The sequence below is a fragment of the Trichoderma breve genome, chromosome 4 (genome assembly GCF_028502605.1).
Source record: "Trichoderma breve strain T069 chromosome 4, whole genome shotgun sequence".
In the NCBI taxonomy this organism is placed as follows: Eukaryota; Fungi; Ascomycota; class Sordariomycetes; order Hypocreales; family Hypocreaceae; genus Trichoderma; species Trichoderma breve.
In genome coordinates this window covers 1,345,724-1,366,611 of record NC_079235.1, presented here as the reverse complement: position 1 = coordinate 1,366,611, position 20,888 = coordinate 1,345,724, and the positions used below count along the sequence as shown (strand labels likewise).

Here is a 20,888-nt window from a genome sequence, read left to right as displayed (position 1 = left end):
TAGCAATGACCAACCATGATAAATTTGTCCGCTTTACAGAAATGGACACCATCCAATGTACATTGCCGCCAAATTCCTTGGGTTGACCGCCTGTTTAATCAGCTCCTCTACCTGTCCCTCTACACTCAGTGGAATGCTCTCATTCGGCAGCAATCCCTTGACCTTTCTCTTGATGCTGTCAACCACGCTTTGCGGCTGCAATTTAACTCCGAACTCGCTCCTCTTTGCCGCTCGTTTGTCCTTCTGTAGGTCCAGCGTAGGATCGTAGATAAAAGCCTCCAAAATAGTCACAAGCGTCTCTTCTTGCTGTCGAAGAATGCTCAACGTCAGCTCGGATGACTTTCGAAACGGCCCTTCATAGCCGTAAATACCCATGGCGGCTACCATGTTGTGCGTGAGGCGGAAAGGCACACGCTCGGGCTTGGCAAACGTGAGACCCTTGTCAAACAAGCAGTTAAAGTCTACATGAAAGACTCCTCCGCTTCCCTCTTCCAAATTGACATTCTCTCCATGTCGATCTCCCAGTCCGAGGATCGTGCCGACCATAGACATGACTGCGCATGATCGGGTGTATCTCAAGCGCGCGCTGAACCAGGCCGAGGGGTTGGGAAACTGTTGGATAAACCACAAGGGAAGCACGGGAGGGAAGCGCCCCAACACGTCATCTGTGAATAAGCCAACCTTGCTGTCAGATGTCGAGGCCTCTTCCATCAGCTGTTTTAGGGCGTTGTAGTCTGGGTGAATTTTTTGTGCGGCATAGAGATTCAGCAAGATATCTCGCATCGTCTTGATTCCCGGCACCCACTCGATGATGCCGCACTCTTCGTTCAGTGGCACGACGGCGTAGGTTCGTATATATAATTGTCTCTTGCTGGATTCAGCGTCTCCTTTTAGGGACCGGTTGATAATACCATTAAACTCCATTAGTCGCTGGTCTGTACGAAGGTCGTCTTTCGGTTTGATGAGCAGCATATATGTTTTGCCATCAGTGCCTCGCGCTGTCAGGCGTCGAGGTTTAGCTAGAGAGCTCAACACCAACACATCGTCCAAGAAGCAATCTATCGACACCACGTCACGCGAAAACGCCTTGTGCTTCTTTACGTGCTCTGAGACGGCCGGTAGAGTCGCTGTGAGCGAACTCTCCACGGGAACGACCAAGGGACACGGCGTACACTTTTGATTGAACCGTAAATCTTTCGTCAGGCTGGCATGCACAGTTTTGTTGCCGTGAAAGTCGCCATTGTGACAAGCTAGCAACAGTTGCTCTGCTAGCTTCTCTCCCGCTCTGATTAGATACTTGAGATCAAAATTTGCGCCTTCCACCTTTTTGGACACACTCCGGAGAGTCTGGAGGACTTGAGAACCACGTGCTTTTCTCTCGGAATCCCGTCGAGTCGTCATGATGCCAAGTAGACTCCACAAGGCCTGACGAGGATGAGCTTCTACAACTTTCACAATAATGTTTGTCAAGCGCTCAAAGACGTTGGCGTTGGGGTGTGCTATACGGGCGACAATCTGCGACAGGGCTGTGTAAAATATATAGGCTGGCAGGCGATGTATATACTTGTCCAGAAATGAATGCAGCAGACCTAGTTGTTCGAGTCTCCGCTTGTGAAGTTCTCGAGACAGCGAAACTTTACCCTCCGGTGCCTTATCAACCTGTGCCCCAAGGTCAAGCCACAGCGTGAGTATCCTTGGAAGAGTCTGGTACAAGTATTTGGTCCCCGAATTCAAAGACCGCACGTAGTTCTCAATGACGAGCCTAGCAATCTCGCCAGTGACATAATTGTCACTTTGATCATCTACCTTCAACGGCTGTTCGGATTCCAGTATCTTCTTATAATGCCGACCAAGGTAATAGTGGCCCTTCTCCCATGTAGAATACGTCTTGGGTGGCTGCTGGTATTTTTCGCGAAGGGCGCCTGCGTGTGTCTGACTCGCCGCATCAAGCCATTTCGCCAGCAGAAGCTGTGCACGAGCTGTGAGCAGCTTTTGATGGGCATTCAGGTTACTTGCTGATCCAATACTAAGCGATGATCCTGATTTTGCCATGAATTTGTTCTGTTCAATGGCTCCTTGGAGAAGTTGGATAGCCTTGCGGTGATGAGAATCTCTGAATAGCAGCTTTGCGTTCTCGATAGTAGCTGCATCATCTCCAAGCTGAGAAGCATGCAACACTGCATTGAATGACTGGTGCAAGGAATTCGTCTTCCTAGCAAGCCGAGAACTGGCAAGCCACAACCCAGAAATATCGAGATCAGAGAATGTCGGTCTGAAAACTCATTATATCAGCGACAGTGCTTTGAAAGTGGGCTTGAGCGGCCAAAGCTTACCGTAAGAGTTGCATGGCAGCTCTTTGTATACCTAAAACGTATTGTCTATCGTTAAAGTATGCTCCGATAATTTCGCATCGGCCTTCCAGAAGAGACATTGTCTTCATACGATCTTCATCGCTTTCCGCCTTGGCGCCAATGATGATTTCTAAATCCGTAAGAACGTGACATTTCAACATTATGTCATGTGCTGCTTGGAGTGACGTGGTGGTTGACGATGTCATTGATAGAGCGATATTCTCTTTCATCATCTTGGCGGTCTCGCTGAATGTCTGTGTAGGAGCGCTTTTATATAGGGATTCAAAGAGAACCCCCAAAGACATGTTAAAATCCTGCAAGACGTTGCCTTGAAACCTGTTGATGAATTTTTCCAAGCTCTCCCAGCGACCTGTAACCCAAGCGGCTTCAATTGCAAAGGGCATGATCCTATTATCATTGCTCAGTGAGTCTGTCCTCAACCCTTCAATGTGGTTGAGCAAAACGTCTGTTTATTGTTAGCTTCCGCAATTATCGGCGAGATACATCTGTGACATACCATGCTGGCCCGCTTGTTTTAGGCAGTTGAGCAAATCTATCTGCACTTCTGCGTTATCCGGTTTTTCAGCAAGCTGCATCTCATACCAAGTCTGCGCTGCAGTCCATCGTCCTGCTTTCTTATGACTCAAGATCTGTTGGTTAATGTCCAAGACATGTAAATGGGCCGAAATACCCTCAAGCCCATCTGGCTCGTCGATATTGGCATATATATCTTGTAGTTGCTGTAAGAGACGCGCACGGTCACCTGGCTGCCTCTTGACCTGATCCATCTTTTGTCCATGTTGCTCTAGATGGAAGAGGGCTCGAGCATACTCGTTACAGTCGATTGCGCGCTGCGATATTAGCTCAGCGGGAATGCTATCCAGTAAGACCTGGATTCTAGACACATTCTCTTTCGCAGTTCCAGTTAAACGACCGGATCGCTTGGCATGAATCCATCTCATGGCATAATCGAGGAACTTGAAAACAAGCTATGTAGCTGTTAGTTTACGGAGTCTCGACCTCCTTTTCAACAACAAACTTACATGACAAAATCGCTTCATGTCTTCCTTTTCTTGGTAGGTTGCATCCGGAGAAAGTTGGCATTTCAATATTTGCATAATTTCCCCAAGAATTTGATCTTTCTCTGTCTGGCTGCTCCTAGGTCCCAATAGGACATGCAACACTAGATAAGGGAACAAAAACTCTGCCGTAGATAAATCCTTGACACGAATAATGCGTGTTAGAGGTTCAAAGATCATATCAGCGTACGGATGCTGCCCCTTTCGTAGGAGATCTACAACGAACGCTCGTAACCAATTGCCATAAAGCCTTCCTGGATGAAATATCGGATACTCTACAACTTGAGGATTCATCGGTTGCACCATATATCTTGAGTTTAGAAACGGTGCAACCACTTCTCTCACGTATTCTGGCAGTGTCAACCATTTTCGATATATGTCGTTGCCGCCAGATATCCCGGCGCCTTGATTGGCGGCTTGAATTGCACAAGCCGACCTAATTTCGCATCTTTCAAGCAGCTCCTGCATAGCGTAAGATAGAAACCCCTGAAGCTTCATGTCGGTAGTAGATAAGAACGATGGCACCAACACCTCTTGAAGCAGGAAGAGTACGAAGTCAGTGGCTTCTTCCATCACTTCAAAATTATCCAACACCACAATAGACCGTTGCTCCCGGACTGCTTCGGTTCGGTTTGAGTCCAAGCAACCAATAAGCCCAACGCATTCAACGCAGAGCCGTGTAATGTCGATATGAACTCCATTGTATTTGCATGCGCAGTCTAACAGAGCCCGTAGTAGTGTGGCAATCATGCTGTCTGGTCGTTGACTGATAGCGGAGGTATAAAGAGAACTTTGATTATCTCGCAAATATGGTACCAGGTCGATTAACGCTTGCTGGACAACGCCGGAATAGTCGTGTCCAATTCTGCGTGAAAAAACCCCCAAAGTTTCTTCAAGGGCAAGAGGCGATCGAAAACCCTTTAGTTTAGCTTCGATATTACTTAGAGCTTCAACATGCGATAGCGATGGAAGCTTCGCGATGTGCTTTTTCACAACATGCTCATATTTCCCCAGCAGATTATCAAGCATATCTCTTATTATGGCCATCGCCGCGGGCTTTAATTCGAGCCAGTAGCGCTTCACAATGAAAAAAGTGGCCTCAAGTAAAACTTCAACGTCTTCCTCGTCAAAGTATTTGAGCATTGTCGCCCAGCATGAAATCGCCGGCTCGCGCAGCGAGTCTTGAGACGCTGCAGATAAAAGACAGGCAGATATCTATACCTGTAATCAGTGGATCTGTGATGATTCACCCGTTTAGTTGTAACGTACCTGAGGACGAGCAATTCTTGCATATGTTTGGCAGATTCGGATCATTTCCTCCAGCGTACGAATGTAGCTTCTTTGCTCCATAACGTGGGGATAAGTCGAAATTGAATCATTTATAACATCTGTAAATCGAGCCATAAGCCCGAGAATGTGTGACTGCAGAAATCGGCCCACTGAATCTGCTTTCTTATTTCTTGTCTCCTTGACAGATCCTAAAGCCATAGATGCCATCATCGCTAAAGCTTTTTGTACCTAAATGTCGTTAATACTCGTCATAAACGGAATGCCTATGGGAAGATACAGACCTGGCGCTTACGCGACGCATCAGCGTCTGCTGCAGCCTTTAATAGCTCTATAGCAGTCAGTACAGGCTCTGACTGAACAATATCGGCAAGGCTGAGAGCGTGAAAATGAGGAGATATCTCGTCTAAGCTAGATTTGACGAACTCCTCAATATTGTCTGACTCCTGCAACATCAGAAGCGATAATACCGAGGCTGTATTGTGGCTGTCCATAAGGGGACGCCAGATTTCCGTCTCCTGGCGTGCTTCCGCAATCTTTTGAATCACATCTTTGCGTTTGTCCAGCACAAGCCATGGGAGTGCATGAGACTGGATGAGAAGCAGCAGCTCATTGACAGATATCTGTAGTAGTTCTGCTATGGCGCGACTTCGTTGTGGGCGCTGAACTATGTCTTTGGTTGCCATGTAGGCAAGACTCTTCCAGAATGGCTCGAAGAGTCGACGAGGCGTGGAACGCCGAGCCTCAGCGAGACTCAGCAACTCATTAAAAGCAAATGCCGATTCAATGTTATTACTGCTGCCCAGGTATTCCAAGAGCTTTATCAGGACCAAGTTCAGCTCATCTTCGGTCACGACTCTGCCAAGTTGGCCCCAGGCTAAAATTCGAGTTTCGATTAAGGATGGTGGATCTGCCTCTGAAGCTGACTTTAGAAGAGCGATGGAATTCATTCTATTCCGCGAAAGTAAAGCTTCGTCCATATTGTGCGTGGGCTTTTGGGGCATAAAAAATGCCAAAGTTCTTCCTGCTGAGATACGAAGTTCCCTTATAGAACTGTTTAGTGACTGGAGACACCATTGTCCCGGGCCAGAGGTCTCCAGATTCAGAAAGGATGCATCCTCGCAGTGCAATATAAGCCTTCGGAGAGCAATCATAGCGGCTATCCGTGGCCGTCTGGATTCCGAGAAAGATGGCAGGCGAATTACTTTGGAGAATATTTGTCTGGCTTCACCTTTCGCATTGTGAGACGAAATCATCGGTACGCTAGAAGAGCTCTCGTCACAGATAGGGCACGTTATAGGAGCTGAACCGGAATCCAACGAGCCCTTCATTCGTGTATTATTATCAACCACACAACATATCCGAGATAAAAGATCCAGAGCCAAAGACTGGCTTGACTGGTTGCATTTTTCATAGCCATCCCTATTCATACATCAGATCAAGTAACGCAATAGCGGCATAGAAAACTTACAGGAAGATCTGCTCAAGCAACACCACGTCGTCGTCTGATGGCGGGGGTACTTGAAGGATTTCGAATATACCATGTGTTAAAATCGTCAGAAAGTCTGTTGACTCCTCTGAGAGCTTTCGCTTTTTCTTTGCGTTTGTTGCATGGTTAGGGGCATCATAGTTCAGATGCAGATCCTGAATGCACTTTCGAAGCTCAGCATCCTGAAACCTCGATGGGTGTATGCTATCCTGGAAGGATTCCTGTGATTCCTGTGCTGCAGAGCCAATTGATTGTCTTAAAAATGCCACACTTCGCTTGGGGCTTATCAGTACGGAAAGCATTCTTCATATCAAGTGTACATCACTTACCCAAATGTCTGTATCTTCTCCAATAGTCGAGTATTGGGATGACAGTAAAATGAGTTCCTGAACAAGTTTCGACGCTGCGAGGCGGCCTATCGAGTAGGACTTCAAAGATACTTGAGCAATGCTTATAAGAACCATGCAGTAGATTGACCTCGCCTGGTCGCCAGCAGGAGTTGGTTGAACCAGTTCATCAGGAGGTGAGATCATCTCGCTGCAGAGCAGAATGAGGAGAGCACACGATTTCTCAATGAGTGAGGCATTAGGGTGGTCACTAGTAATCGAGGATTTGATAATTTCCATGGTCAATTCGGCCAGTGGAAGAGGGGTGCTTTGGGATGGTAGCTCCCACCGCTTCTGGATATGACGCAAATCCAGATAAGAATCTATAAGCCATGGCCCATTCTCCAACAGCGACACGCTGCTTGAAAATGCCGAATCAGGCGATGTTAGGGGGTATGCAAGCACTCTCGCCAGGCTTGATGCCAGATGCAATCCCTGTCGTACGGTATAAATCGAGTATGATAGGCGTTTAGTCGTGGCCTCTCGATCTTCGACCAAAATTTGATCAAGGGCAAAGGATGGAGGAAGTTCTAGATTCGTGCGAAGATCCGTATGCGAAGGGACGAGAGATGGGCTTTGGAGGTGATCAAGGAGAGCTACATCGATTTGGTACTCATTAGCCCCCGCCTAGAGCAGCAATGGAATGACATACATGTTAACGATGCACGAAGATACAGGCCCAAAAACGGAGCCAATTTCCACAAACTCCCGGTTCGTGCAACGAGAAGGAGGATATACTGCAGAAATCCTTCAATGGAGCTATCCAGCTCAAGACACTGAGGGTGCCCCAAGAGTCTCAGCAGCTGTGGCAAAAGCCAAACCCACAGAGGTTCTTGGCCACGGAAGAGCAGTCCACGATTTTCATTCTGATGTAGCAACACTGATGGCGTTTCTTTGATTGTAAATCTCAAGAAATTGATAGCCTTTTGAGACTCGGTTCGTACATTCGCTCGATCAAGAAATGGGTCGTCGAGCTTGATGTTTTCGAGAACCACTCGGCAGTATACATAGATAAGCATATGGTTGTGCTCAATTCGATCATCCGGCGACTTGAGGAGGTCTGGATTATCCTTTACGCGCTGGATAGTGGCCAAAAGCCCCTTGAGTTCACTATTCTCATCGGTTCGGGAGACTTTCGTCGACGCTGCAATGCTTTCCACCAGCTGTGCGGCCAGAGTAGATGGCGGTGGACCACCTCCGCCCGTGTCGGCAGCCATGTCCACGCGCTCGAGAAGCACAGTGGCAATCTGGATCTCGGGTCATTAGCTACCGACACCGAAAGCGATGTATGCCGCGATATGGCGTAGATGAACAAATGTTGGATTATCTTGGAGACGCGACCATGAAGAGGGGCAGAACGCGATATCACGTGATGCACTTCCGCCTGTCTGAACCGCTATAAGTTGTCAGGTAGGCACCTACCCGAGAACTTACAATTTCCCATGAACGAAGAAAAGATCAACTACATCAGCATGGAGATTTCAACTGCTTCAAGTATACTCGTCCGATTTCCAGCTAGCAAGAACAGAGCTATTACGCCAACCAAAAGAGCAAAGCCACCTTGTGAAAAAAAAGAGACTCCTTGCATGCAGCGTTTACCGAATAGCCAGCAGTTCTGATATTGATCACGGAATGCAGAATCTCAGAGCCGCACAACCAGCTACATTACTCATATCGAACCTTGATGACATCGTGTGTTACGCCTATTGTGATGTTAGATTAACGTCATGTTCAGGTGTTCGGGGTTAGACAGCAGGGCGAGCGGACCTCCAAGCTTCACTGTGTAAGTTATCATTGCTGACCCATAACTTGCTTCAATTACCCCTGTCAGACAATAATATCGATGCCATCCCATTTTCTTCTTCTTCGCAGCCGTCTTTGCTGATTTGGGTATCTTATGCAGATCGAGAAACAGCGTGGCTACCCGCTTGGTGGTGCCACTGATGTGGATTGGTGCATCACGCTCATCATCGTTGCTGAAGATTTCGATGTCCGCCTGTGGTTTATGTCCCATAAAAACGGGTATATCGCACTGATACTCGATCTTAGAAGGCTTGCCCTCAGGATACGATTGGCCCTAGCCTTCGTTACTAAACAATCGTCATTTGTTATTCTTTCGACATACCTTGCGGATGAACCAACACATTTCGATGACGACCCATTCTCCTTCTTTGTCGGACCAAAACCTGCTCATATCGTTAACTAATACACACGTCTGCTGATTTCGCTTGCTTACGCTTCGTTTCGGTCATGCTTCGATGGATCATATCTTGCCAATAGGCAGGTGCCGTATGATCGTCTGGCGACTCGAGATGCAATACCTACAGGGGCCATCGCGGGCTGATAGTTCCCCAGGCCATATATAACAGCCCCTTTCACTACCGCAGTGACACCATTTTCCGGCTGAAGAACCCGCACTCCGGGGATGATGGCTTCACGGACCCGAGCTTTCAAATATCTATTTTGGCCAAACCCACCAACAAGGACAACGGCAGCAACTTCGTCATCGGCCATTGATATCTGCTCATTGATCAAGCAGATTATGTCCTTCATAATTGGGTCCCATATCTTGATTGTCATGTCTTCTTGTGGTATTGTGAATCGGTTTCGCCTCAGACCAAGAGAAGGATCGACTTTCAGTGTAAGTGGTTCACCTCTTGGGGAAAAGTCCTTCTTAAACTGGTCATGGTCAGTCTAACGTATACTCGGAAAAGCGCTCGAAAATATACGTACCGATTCAAAATCGCTCAGGGCAATGACAAGTCGCTCATCCGTCCAATATTTATCTCCGTGTGCCTGCTTCAAATATCGTCGAAACCTCATGTTGAGCATCGAAGACCCACATTTCCCTCCGGTGCCTTCTGTGACTTCTCTCATCTGTAGAGGCTGAACCTTGGCAACTTCATATGTGATAAGATCAACTGTTCCTCCTCCCGCGTCGCAAACCAAAAATCTTCGGCCAGTCTGCAAGACAGAAGGGCTCAGGTATTTGACTGTGTATAAGGCAGCCGCTTCCTGAATACCGTTAGCGTCATCCTTGATTTGCAGTCTTGATAAACACCAACAGGCTCCGATATAAGCTTAATCTTCTTTTCTCCACCAAAGCCAGCTAATGATGCAGCATTTTCCGTTTCCTGCTTTGCATTATTTGACCAAATAGCCGGAACGGTAACAACAACGTCCATCGGAGTTGACTGCACTACACTGGGGGACATCTGGCTCTCTAAGACACCGATGAAATGTGCGTAGAGGCATGATAGATATATCCTCGTTAGTTCTTGAGCCGATTCTCCATCAGTCTTTGTATCCGACGGTTCATCCAACCTTCTTCAAGTCATGGAATTAGCTCAAAGTCGCCAATAATTATCACGACTTGCAACTTACAACTTGAAGAATCGACTTCTCTTTGCCGCTTTCGGGATCTGGAAACCCCATTGCCACCCTGTTGCTATTTTCCGCAGCTCTGTCGGAACTTTGGGACTATTTTGGGACGAACCGACAGATGGCCAGTCGGATAATACATGCTGAACATCCGGCTTGGAGGCTTTAGCGCGGCGTGAAATATTTGCGTGCTTCTGCTTCTGGACTTACTTGAGTCGTCTCTGCCCAAGCGACGCCTGAAAAAGTGGTTCCAAAGTCAATTGACACGACAATTCTTTTCTCTTCGCCCATGCTCAGGCTTTTCAGCTTCCAGAAAAAAGATGCCTGCTATGGGAAATCCTTGGACCAAAGTATAGGTGACACCAAAAACTTCCCTGCAAGTGGTTGGAGGGCTCGCAGATTATCCAGGTTTGGATAGTCGGATGCGCTATACGCTGGCTTAGCAGAGAGTCATTGTCTCTATCTAGGCATGTCATGGATTGGGGCTGCCGCTCAGTTCCCGATGGTGCCAATGGGATGCTCTAGGTAACCTTGCTGGGGCTCCGCCAGATATTAGGATTCAAAATGGACCAGCTCAGGATTCTTATGCTGACTGGTTGAGCTTCAGAAACAGTTGTACAAATAATCATTGGTCTGGTATTGAAATGACAGCCTTGGAGCATAAACGCGCGCTTTTACAGACAAGGCACCCCGGACCTGCATGCACACAGCCGATCCCTTAAAACCCCATCGACGGGTATGTGGTGGAGCCCAACGGATGCCTGCGTCGGGCATGAAGATGCCATCCAGCCGCCATCCAGCTGGTAAGGGGGAAGATCCACCAAGATGACATGGTCAGGCTACGCACCGACAGTTCATTGTCTGGTAACCCGAGTCAACTGAGCCTGTATGGAGTCATTTACGCTTCTGCCGAGCCGCCAATTCAATGCGCCAGGATCAAGGTATTGGCCAAAAGGAAACCATTACGCACCGTCAGCGGGAATAATAGCCGTGATCAAATCGATAGTCTTCCCGCCACTTGCTCCATAAACTTCCAGAAAACGATACTGCCCCATCCAGTTCCGTTCTTTCCCTTCATACCATTCAAAGCATACCGCACCCAAGAGATTTATATTTCCAGAGCAAATCCAGAGCAACAACCAAAAAGATAATGGCACCCGCCCACGCAGAAACATCACGCAAGCAAGACGACAAGAGCAAGCTGGAAGATGAAGTTAGATTGCGCCAGTTCACCGAAGAAGTTCTGGATTCACGACAAGAAGAGCTTGAATTACAGGAAAAGGAGAATACGGCACTATCAAAGCAGCTGGAGTCACTACAGCAGGAGTTGAAAGAGGCGCAGGCCCAGCTCGCGCAAGCTCGAAGCCAATCCAGTAAAAAGGACAAGGCTGCCGAAGAACCCAAACGCCAGACCAGTCGCCCGTCTTCGCTGAGGAAAGATATCACGGAAGCTGAAGCTCGGGAAGCCTATGGAAACCTATGCGAGAACATTCAACGCTGGGTTGAGCATCGCATTCGGCCTGTTATAGACGATCTAGCCAGTGGTCACTACCGCTGTCAGCCAAGCCCAGCTCAGTCAACAAGATTTGTATCGCTAATGAGAGAGCCGGCGACAAGCTGCCTTAATGTCTGGCATTCCGATGAATATCATTTCAGAGCACTCATAATGCAATACCTATGGCTGGTTTTCTTTGCCAAATCTTTCTACTGCCCTCTGGATGATGGTGACGGTGAGACTGCTGCTGCGTGGATTGATGAATTAGAGAACGCGATATCTAAGCTTCCTCGAGGTATGTGCTATTCTATGAAGCATTCTATTCACTAAGGTAGCTAATAAAATCTGGAAAATAGATATTTCGCATTGCAGAGAATGGAGGGCTGAGACGCTCACGGCATTGACTAGCCAGGCCTCGTTCAAGTCTAGAAGAGCACAATATCTCAACCTTATCACCGAAGACCTTGCCTCTCTTATATCAGTTGTTGTGCCATACCTGACCGCTGCAGAATTGCAAAGCTCTCTTCGGACAAACATAATTGATCCGGCAGTGGATCTTGCCCACCGACTTCAGCTTTCACCGAATATTTTCACTCTTAGGTGGCCTGCGCGAACCGCAAGAACAAAGTTGGACACTTATGAGTGTATCAATCTTGCTAACGACAGTGCGGTTCTCGGCTCGGGTGATGCCGGCAAACCGTCCGACGCTCTAAAGAATGCCTCATATCTGTTCGATGTGGCCCCCGGTCTCTTTGTTGAGACAGTTGGAGGGGCGAAGAAATCGGCAGCAAAAATTATTTGCAGACCCACGGTATTGGTTTACGGAGGAGAAAAAGATGGCGAGATTCCACAAAAGGCTATGACTCTAACTAGACTCTTATGGGATTATGCGAACGGATCGAAAGCACGATCTCACGGTCCATCGCGAAATGGATCACCCAAAAGTAAGACCCTGATCTTGAGGCGGCATCGCTCAAAGCTCTGATTTATGACCCTAGGGTCTTCCAGAATGCGCCTTGATGGCGGGTGGAGCTGATCAAAGGGGAAAAAATAAAAATAAAAACGGAACAAGAAAACTTGGATATCTTTATGATAATCCTAAAATCGTATAGAAAGCGTCAGCAGGACTGGCCGAAAAAGCAATGACGGACGAATAATAGATTTCGCAGCAATTAGACACTTACATCGCAATGGATCTCAAGCTCCAACACTTTCCTCACCGCATCTGATTTTCACAGCCTTTAGGGTCCCTTCTAACATTTCTCATGAAAATGCCGGCCACCAGCCCCAGCTCGAAAGATGTACTTCCTGTACAGCCACGATGGGAATGTCACGGGGTTGATTTGACTGTGGTCGCGGGGGCAGGGGTGGCACCTTTGACTTTGCCGGCTGGTCCTTTTTCTGGTCGTTTTCCTTCTTAGGGGGTTGCCAGGATTGAGATCGCCGCTCGAAATGCTGCTTCGATCGGCTCACCGATCGTTCTTTGCGTGCCGGAGAGCGGCCATCAGACCGCGCGGGTGAGTTCGCGCCGCTCCTACCCCGGGTGGCTGCTAGCACTCTGAGCTTGGGGGTCCCGGATGTCGGGCCCGAGGAAGGCCTTTCTGTGGTCTCCGGGATAAAGGGGCGGATGCAGTTCCGGATGTAGTCCTCGTCGACGCCTAGGGCCCTGGCATCTGCAATACCCAGATTGATCCGATTGACGTATTCCTCCCTGGGATTACTGTCAATAGTGCAGTTTGGATTGACATATATGAGAACGTCGTCTTGCCAGTGGGACAACGAGCTCTCTCGCCGCCCCTGGGCTACAAGCTTGGCCTGTCTGCCCACCGTCGCGGGCCCGCCCTTTTCCACAATCCAAGCGACGGGACGGCGATACAAGTTACTCTGTGCTCGATGGAGCAAAACTGTCATGTATCGCTTGTTGTATGCATTTTTCGCAACGCCTTCATTTATATCGAGTTTGGCTTCGTCAGTGTCATCAATCTCGTACACAAGTCCGTCCACCCAATGTCCCTCTGCTTGGGTGACGTTGGCGTATCCACGCTCGTTGATCTGCCATCGATAGTTGCAGAGACGAGCGGTCCCGATGAACCTGCTATTGGGGCAACGACGGTTCATCTGCTTGATATGCAAGTTACTCCCATAAGCAAAGTATAACTTGGTTGGCCGGCGGTCTAGAGACAACGCTGACGCTGCTTTCTGGGACGGCACTCTGGACTGCTTCCTCCCCACTGATTGGCTGCGAATGGCCTCCATGGTCGAATTAGGAAATGGGCGGGGTGGCCCAAACGTCGAGGGCTGTTGTGCTTCTGAGACCAAGGTCTATGGGCTGGCTTGAATGCGGAGAAGGCTTGGACTGTCTTCTCACATTTTACGCACAATACCGCGGTCTTACATATTGCTACCTATTGCCAGTGATGTTTACTGCGAGGCGGAAGTACGTCATGGCACGAGGATTCATCGATTCCTCGGCAGCCAGCCAGGATGCTCCGTAGAAGTGTGGCTACCTCTTACTGTGGATCTCTGATGCCGTGCCACGGGTTGGGCAGCAAAGGACAGAATGACGATGGCCCTGCAGGACATGGGATTACAGGCACCAATTGGACTTCACCACGTCTTGAACTGGAGAGACCGGGAGCCCCCCATCGTGGCAATGAGCTCACAAACTCGGGCGCCTCTTTTTTGTTTTGCGATTTGTTTGAAAAGAGAGACACGGACATGCCCGGCCTCGGAGCATACAGCGCGATCCCTAGCTACTATGTTCCACACCACCTCATCCACCGAGGGCCACCGTATTATAGGGGACCGCTGTTCGCCTGTGGATTCCGCCTGAAGGGCAGTATAGGCACAGACAGTATTCACAAAAGGAGTCCAAGGAGGTAGGGGTAAAGATGGTGTTTGACAACGCAACAGTGGCTGGGCGGCTTGAGTTTTGCTGGCCATGCCGCCCCATGGCTTTGATCCCTGCTGTTCTTGCACGAATACGTGTAATACCGTGTACAAAAGCACAGGCTCAAAGAGCGCTGCGTTGCTATGCGTCGCACAAAACGAGAAGTTGAGAAAACATCGACGATGTCATGTGAGCATGTGCATCCCGTCAAAATCAATTGACCAATTATCCGCACAAGCGTGGTAAATTGTGTCTAGAACCACGGGAAGAGCCAAGACGTGGCCGGCGAGTTAGAAAGCATGGAGTTGGAATCAGATATCAACGGCCTCAATTAGGCCCGTTTGGCAACCAAATTTTCCCTCGCTTTATCTTCTCAACCCAACCTCTCGCAAATTAGGCCTGTACGTACTTTGTTTGGTGGGCCTGTGGTTGTTTTGCTCGGGCTGTAAGTGCAGCTTCAGCCTCATCTTTTCCGGGTTTTGGGTTCGACGACTAAGGTCACCATCAGCCTGACGAAGATGCCTCATGGCATTAGGCACTACAATTTCGGTGTAGAGATTGAGGCTGTGACCAGGCCATATGGAAATTGTGACAGCTTCACCAACGTGGATTGGTATCGACAACTGGCGCAAAAGCTACGCAACAGGGGCATACAAGCGGTCCACGACGATTGCTCCAAGTATAGCAAACACCCCGAGTATTATGGAGGAAAATGGTTCGTCACACGCGACGGGTCGCTGAAGCGGCCACGGCCATATGGTTGGTAATTCCGACTTTCACCCATCTTGCTGCAAGATGGGATATTCATGTACATGTGCTTCATGTATCTTATCATGCACGCACATGAGAAATATGCGCTGACGCAGATGCAAACCGGAAAAGTGTGCATGGAGGTTGTATCCCCAAAGCTTGATACCATGCGGGGTGTGAGCCCTATCATATCCGACTTTTGGGAGGCCATGCGCGTACACTTTAAGCCTCAGGAAGACGTCTCATGTGGTGGGCATGTCCATGTCACGCCCGTCAACCTCAAAAACAAGTTCTCGCTCAGGACTCTTAAGAAGATTGCATTCGCAACTGTCGTTTATGAGGACTACGTTGCAGAAATCTTGCCCGCCGCCCGCCGCGATAATCACTACTGCCGTCTCAACAGCCAGAGCCTCGATTCCGGGCTGAACAAGACGCTGGGCTGGGGGAAGAGCGTCGGTACGCTGCGCAAGGTGGCTGGTGAGATTCGATCCCAGAGCACAAAGGCGGATTTATGCCACTACATGCAAGGCAACCGATATGTTCTATGGAACTTCCAGAACATCTATCCGCACCGCAGGAGGCGGCGGTGTACAGGGACGATAGAATTTCGAGGCGGCAACCAATTTCTCAACACCAAGGGGACACTGGCGTGGGTAGCCTTTGTGCTGGGGTTCATCACCTTGGCGAAAGAAGAGGTAAGATTTTGCCCCCTTTTTTGGCTATTTCCTATTATTTTGCACCGACCGGCGAATGCAGGTAATGATGGAAATATCACGGTGGTGAAAGGGGAGAGGGGGAAAAAAGAAACCCCATCTAATCTGGAAGAGTCATTTCGCTTATTGATACCCTTCGACACAGGATCTTCTCAACAATTTCTGTTCCTACGTCCCGCCTACGGATCCCAGTTGGCCGCGGCGCGTCAAGGACTGGTGGAAGCGCATCCGAGAAGCGGCTAAGCAGTCGCGGATGAGCAGGCATTTACCTGCCACATATGCAGAAATGCAGACAAAATGACATTGGTGTTTTGTGAATGGTTTTTTCCCCTGGTAGTTTCAACTGCTTTACTACGTTTCAACGACGGATATTGGGGCCGGTTTTGCTTCACATGGATGGTTAATACTAGCTGTGGGTTGTCAAACAGCTTGCACGGTTGGCTTGACAAGGACTTCTTATGTGATCATGATGTTACGACGATATATTTTATTATGAGGAGTTTGGTTCGGCTTTCTTTTTTTCTTTTTTTCTTCTTTTTTTTGGTCAATGATCTACTTGAAAACGGTTGGCATTTCTAGAGAAAAGCCAGGGAAAATCACAGACTACAGACATTGGTATTACACCACAGCAGAGCATGAAGAGCAAGAAAACGAAGAGAGATATGATGACTTTTTTCTTTCTTAATTCTCGCTTCAATGACACTGCAATGCCATTGATCCAACAGATGGAAATATCTCGCCGAAAATGAAACAAATATACATAAGATTCATGACCACCGTATAACGCCCCTTCGTATATATCCCAATCCCATTTATGATGATTCCTCTTTGCTAGCGTCTTCTTCAAACAAGACAAGAACGGTTCCGGCTTTGCAGATATCCTAAGGTGGAGGGACCTGTTAGTGGAATGATGTAGAGATTCTTCATAGGATAGACTTACTCCTTCCTTGTGGGCAAGCTTCTTGATGACACCGTCCTGCGGCGATCGGATGACTGTTTCCATCTTCATGGATTCGATGCTATAAAGTTTTTGTTAGCGACATTGTGAAATGAAAAAGTAAAACGGGAATCATGGTAGAACATCCAAACTTACACGACGAGTGGTTCGCCCTTCTTCACAGTCTGTCCCTCAGTGACCTCATTCTTCAAGATCTTGCAGGGCATCGGTGCTGCCACAGAGGCAGTCAGCTCCTTCAGGCCCAAGGCCTTCTCGTACCATGACGGCGGCAGCAGGGCCAGATCCGTCTTGAGTCCGTGCTGGAAGATCGCCAGCTTGGTCTCGGTGCCGTTCTCCTGGGGAACGACGGTGGACTCGATCCTCTCGGCGGGGAACCGGGACTTGAGCTTGGTCACCTCGCCCTCAATGGTAGGCTCGCTGATGATGTTGCTGAAGAGCTGGGGCTCCTCGCCCTTGCGGGAAATGGTGACGCTGTAGAGGTTGTGGCCGGTCTGCGAGACGGCGGCCTCGACGACCTCGCCCTCCTTCTCGCTGTAGCCGTCGAGGACCTTGAAGGCGAGCTTGCGCTCGCTAGTCGAGTTCGTGTTGCCGAAGCCGAGTGACTGGCCGTGCGGGCTGGAGCCAATGTTCTGCAGCTGGTTGCTCAGGACGCCGAGGGCAGCCTGGGCGAAGACCTCGTTGTTGATGCGTCTAGGCTTGAAGAGCTCCTCCCTCCACTTGTCGATGAAGCCGGTCTCGACGTCGCCGGCAATGAACGCCTCAGACTCGCACATTCTCTTGAGGAACTCGACGTTAGTGCTCAGGCCGACAATTTCAAAGTTGCGCAGAGCGGAGGCGAGCTTAGCAATGGCCGTCTCGCGGTCGTCGCCTCGGACGATGAGCTTGGCAATCATGCCGTCGTACGCCTCGGAGACGACACTGCCGGAGCCGAAGCCCCAGTCGAGACGGATATCGGGATCGTTCTTGGCAGCATCCAGAAGGACGGCATGGACGAGCTTGCCTGAATCGGGCATGAAGCCCTTCTCGGGGTTCTCAGCGTAGATACGGGCCTCAATAGCGGCCCCTCGCTGGTTCATCTGCTCTTCGACCTCGGCCTGGGTCAGAGGCAGCTTCTCGCCGGCGGCGATGCGGAACTGCCACTCGACAAGGTCCAGGCCGGTGACCATCTCAGTGACGGGATGCTCGACCTGCAACCGCGTGTTCATCTCCATGAAATAGAACTTGCCGCTGTCCTTGTCGAGGATGAATTCGACTGTTCCGGCACCGACGTAGCCCACGGCCTCGGCGGCCTTCCTTGCCTTGTCCCAGAGATCTTGTCTGGTGACCTCATCGAGATCAGGAGCGGGGGACTCTTCGAGAACCTTTTGGTGTCGTCGCTGGACACTGCAGTCTCGCTCGCCAAGGGCGACGGTGTTGCCGTGCTTGTCGGCGAAGACCTGCACCTCGACGTGTCTGGGGCGGACAATGTACTTCTCGACGAGCATGACCTCTCCGCCGTCGCCAAAGGAAGCCTTGGCCTCGGCTCTGGCGCTCTTGAGCTGGGTGAGGAACTCATCCTCCTTCATGACAATTCGCATGCCCTTGCCACCACCTCCTCGCACACTCTTGAGGAGGACGGGGAAGGTAATCTCTTTGGCGTACGCTAACAATTCAGCTTCGCCCTGTTCGGAGCCGTGGTATCCAGGAACGCAAGGCACGTTGGCCGCATTCATAATCTCCTTGCTTCGCGCCTTGTTGCCCATGTCAGCCATTGCGGTGGCAGGCGGGCCGACAAAGACGATGCCCTCCTCCTCGCACCGCTCGACGAACTTGTAGTTCTCGGACAAGAAGCCATAGCCCGGGTGCAGCGCCTGGATGCCGTGCTTCTTGGCCAGGGCGATGATCTTCTCGCCGTCCAGGTAGCCGTTTGCCGGGCCCAGGCCAAAGGACTGGAAGCCGGACGAGGCGTGCCACGAGTTGGCGTCGACGTCTGTGTATACGGTGGTGGCCTTTATGCCCATGCGCTCCGCGGTCTTGTTGATTCGAATTGCGATCTCGCCTCTGTTGGCAATGAGCACGGAGCTCAGCGCCGCGGGCTTGGGGAGGGTAGATGAAGCTGAAGACGTGGAGAGGAATCGAGGCACAGGCCTCAGAGAGAGGCGATTGGCGCGGAGAGAACGCATGGCGAAACGGACGGGCTGCAACTGGCGGGAATGGACAGGAGGAGAAGATGCAGGAGTCGAGAGATTTGAGACGCTGAAGGAGGAATTAATCAAGCCCAGGGTTTGTTCGACGAACGGCCGCCTTGTCGAGGCTCAACCGGGTAGTTGATGGATAGAGCCGAGCGCCGCGTGCCGCAAGTAGCCGCGGTTGCTAATTGCTGAATTACTGCCAGGAGACGGTCCGAGCAGTTTCCCCACGACGTCATGCCGTTTTGGCCCGTTTTGGACGCTGGGGGTTAGGTAATCCAGGTACTTGTTATTTGCGGAGATGCTCCCTATGAAGTGAAGTATCTTTCAGCTCTTGTATGGAGTAGTGAGATCTTCCGTTTGTCTTCTTCCCCCTCCCCCACTGCCGGAACTTCTTTTAGCTTGGAGGGCATCGGCTGATCGGGCCTTACCAACAGCTTTCCCAGAACGTCACGAGAGGAAACGGCTGTATCTCTCGGCTCAATTTACGATACAGCATCGCCGCCATGGACAAGATCCCGCTCAACTACGAGGCGTCCGAGGGCGATACGCACAAGCGCCAGACGAGCACGCTGCCCATCGAGGTGGTGCAATGTCTCGAAAATGCCCGATTCGTATGTTTTGATGCTGGTGGAACGTTGCTTGTGAAACACCAGAGACTCAGCGCTGACCGGATTGCTCGCAATGCGAATAGCTTCACCTGGCGACATGTACGGATAACGTGCCCAACGTATCCCTCATGAACTACACCTACCTCCCCTCCTCGCCCTACTCGGCTTCTCCCGTCATCATCATGACCACCAATCCCGCCTCTCGCAAGACAACCAACATTGTCACGAACCCAAACGTCTCTCTCCTGGTCCACGACTGTAAGGGAACCTCCCCTGCTAATCAAATCTCCATCCAATACTGACAATCTACTTCCCTTCCCTAGGGGTTTCTCACCGTCCTCCAACCCAAGGCCGTCGTCTCTCCGGCGGCTCCCCCGGCCCCGAAACCCGCTCCAGCCTCGCCGCCTTACTCCTCAACCTCAACACATCCGCAATGTCCAGCATCAGCGCGACGATAGGAGGCGCCGCGCGGATAGCCCCCATTGGCTCCGCCGAAGAGAAGTTCTACGTCGAGCAGCACCTCGAGAATAACACCTTTGAAGAGGGCGTGCCCCTGTTCCAGCCGGCGACGAATACCGAGAGTAGTCGCGAGGGTGACCGCGCCGGAGGGCACTTTGTAGCCGGCGAGGAGGTGCGCGTCATTGTGGTTGATATTCAAAATGTTAGGATCAGTGATTGGAAGGGAACTGTGAGGGACTGGGAGCTGGTTTCGGACGCTCCATTGCTCAATGGCGGTGCTTGATGAGGACCTTGCTGTAGTAATAGTATTGGCATAGGGGCTGTAATTATATTATACATATTATGAGGCGTAGTTTGGGCATTGGGAACGGATATGACGGAAATAGTCAAGAGTTTTAAATGGAAGAAAAAGAAGAAAGGAAGAAAGTTGATGAGCCTGATGCGTCTGTGAAAAGTAGTTGGCTTCGTAGCATGCTGGCTGATATTTACCTCATTTTTTCATTCGCTTTTGCTCATTGTCAACAAGCAGAGTACCACAGACAAAGCGATGAATGTTTCATATACAAAAGACATCTACCACAGCACAGAATGTCACTCAATGTAAAGATCAAATCAAATTATCAAATACGATTCCTTTGCATAGCAATGTACAAAGGGTATCATTCCAAAGCTAGCAATCAGTCAGCTTGCTCCTATCAAAGCCGCCAACGAGTGAAAAAGCGAAAAAAATAATCCACAACGTCCTACCCTACTCATACAATTTAGTGTCTGCACATCCCTTGTAATCCATGCCAATCTATATATATGCCAGGTTAAAATGTCGCTTCCAACACAGCAGTCCATCCCGTCAACGCCGAGCGATGTATGTATT

General features: G+C 49.9%; 6 protein-coding genes across 6 annotated transcripts; 3 read left to right on the top strand and 3 right to left on the bottom strand.

The window, feature by feature from the left end:
- Nucleotides 1-33: 33 nt before the first annotated feature.
- T069G_06724 (phosphatidylinositol 3- and 4-kinase domain-containing protein) lies at nt 34-10,264 on the bottom strand (the record flags this gene model as incomplete). The annotated part of the gene is made up of 17 exons (XM_056173934.1): nt 34-2,272; nt 2,334-2,817; nt 2,869-3,340; nt 3,395-4,645; nt 4,700-4,948; nt 5,002-6,139; nt 6,189-6,481; nt 6,536-7,188; nt 7,245-7,839; nt 8,273-8,295; nt 8,360-8,669; nt 8,718-8,778; nt 8,829-9,271; nt 9,326-9,607; nt 9,658-9,919; nt 9,977-10,128; nt 10,184-10,264. The coding sequence occupies 17 exons, from the start codon at nt 10,262-10,264 to the stop codon at nt 34-36; spliced, it is 8,988 nt and encodes a 2,995-aa protein (XP_056027513.1).
- Nucleotides 10,265-11,123: 859 nt separating this feature from the next.
- T069G_06723 (uncharacterized protein) lies at nt 11,124-12,504 on the top strand (the record flags this gene model as incomplete). The annotated part of the gene is made up of 3 exons (XM_056173933.1): nt 11,124-11,763; nt 11,825-12,412; nt 12,467-12,504. 3 exons carry the CDS (start codon nt 11,124-11,126, stop codon nt 12,502-12,504), a joined length of 1,266 nt encoding a protein of 421 aa, XP_056027512.1.
- Nucleotides 12,505-12,731: 227 nt separating this feature from the next.
- On the bottom strand, nt 12,732-13,724 carry T069G_06722 (gamma-glutamyl cyclotransferase, AIG2-like domain-containing protein; the record flags this gene model as incomplete). Its single annotated transcript, XM_056173932.1, has 1 exon — nt 12,732-13,724. The coding sequence occupies one exon, from the start codon at nt 13,722-13,724 to the stop codon at nt 12,732-12,734; it is 993 nt and encodes a 330-aa protein (XP_056027511.1).
- A 1,467-nt stretch (nt 13,725-15,191) lies between these two features.
- T069G_06721 (putative amidoligase enzyme domain-containing protein) lies at nt 15,192-16,122 on the top strand (the record flags this gene model as incomplete). The annotated part of the gene is made up of 2 exons (XM_056173931.1): nt 15,192-15,803; nt 15,967-16,122. 2 exons carry the CDS (start codon nt 15,192-15,194, stop codon nt 16,120-16,122), a joined length of 768 nt encoding a protein of 255 aa, XP_056027510.1.
- A 511-nt stretch (nt 16,123-16,633) lies between these two features.
- Nucleotides 16,634-18,941, bottom strand: T069G_06720 (carbamoyl-phosphate synthase L chain, ATP binding domain-containing protein; the record flags this gene model as incomplete). Its single annotated transcript, XM_056173930.1, has 3 exons — nt 16,634-16,702; nt 16,762-16,840; nt 16,915-18,941. 3 exons carry the CDS (start codon nt 18,939-18,941, stop codon nt 16,634-16,636), a joined length of 2,175 nt encoding a protein of 724 aa, XP_056027509.1.
- Nucleotides 18,942-19,453: 512 nt separating this feature from the next.
- On the top strand, nt 19,454-20,300 carry T069G_06719 (pyridoxamine 5'-phosphate oxidase domain-containing protein; the record flags this gene model as incomplete). Its single annotated transcript, XM_056173929.1, has 3 exons — nt 19,454-19,561; nt 19,642-19,816; nt 19,882-20,300. The coding sequence occupies 3 exons, from the start codon at nt 19,454-19,456 to the stop codon at nt 20,298-20,300; spliced, it is 702 nt and encodes a 233-aa protein (XP_056027508.1).
- Nucleotides 20,301-20,888: the final 588 nt, after the last annotated feature.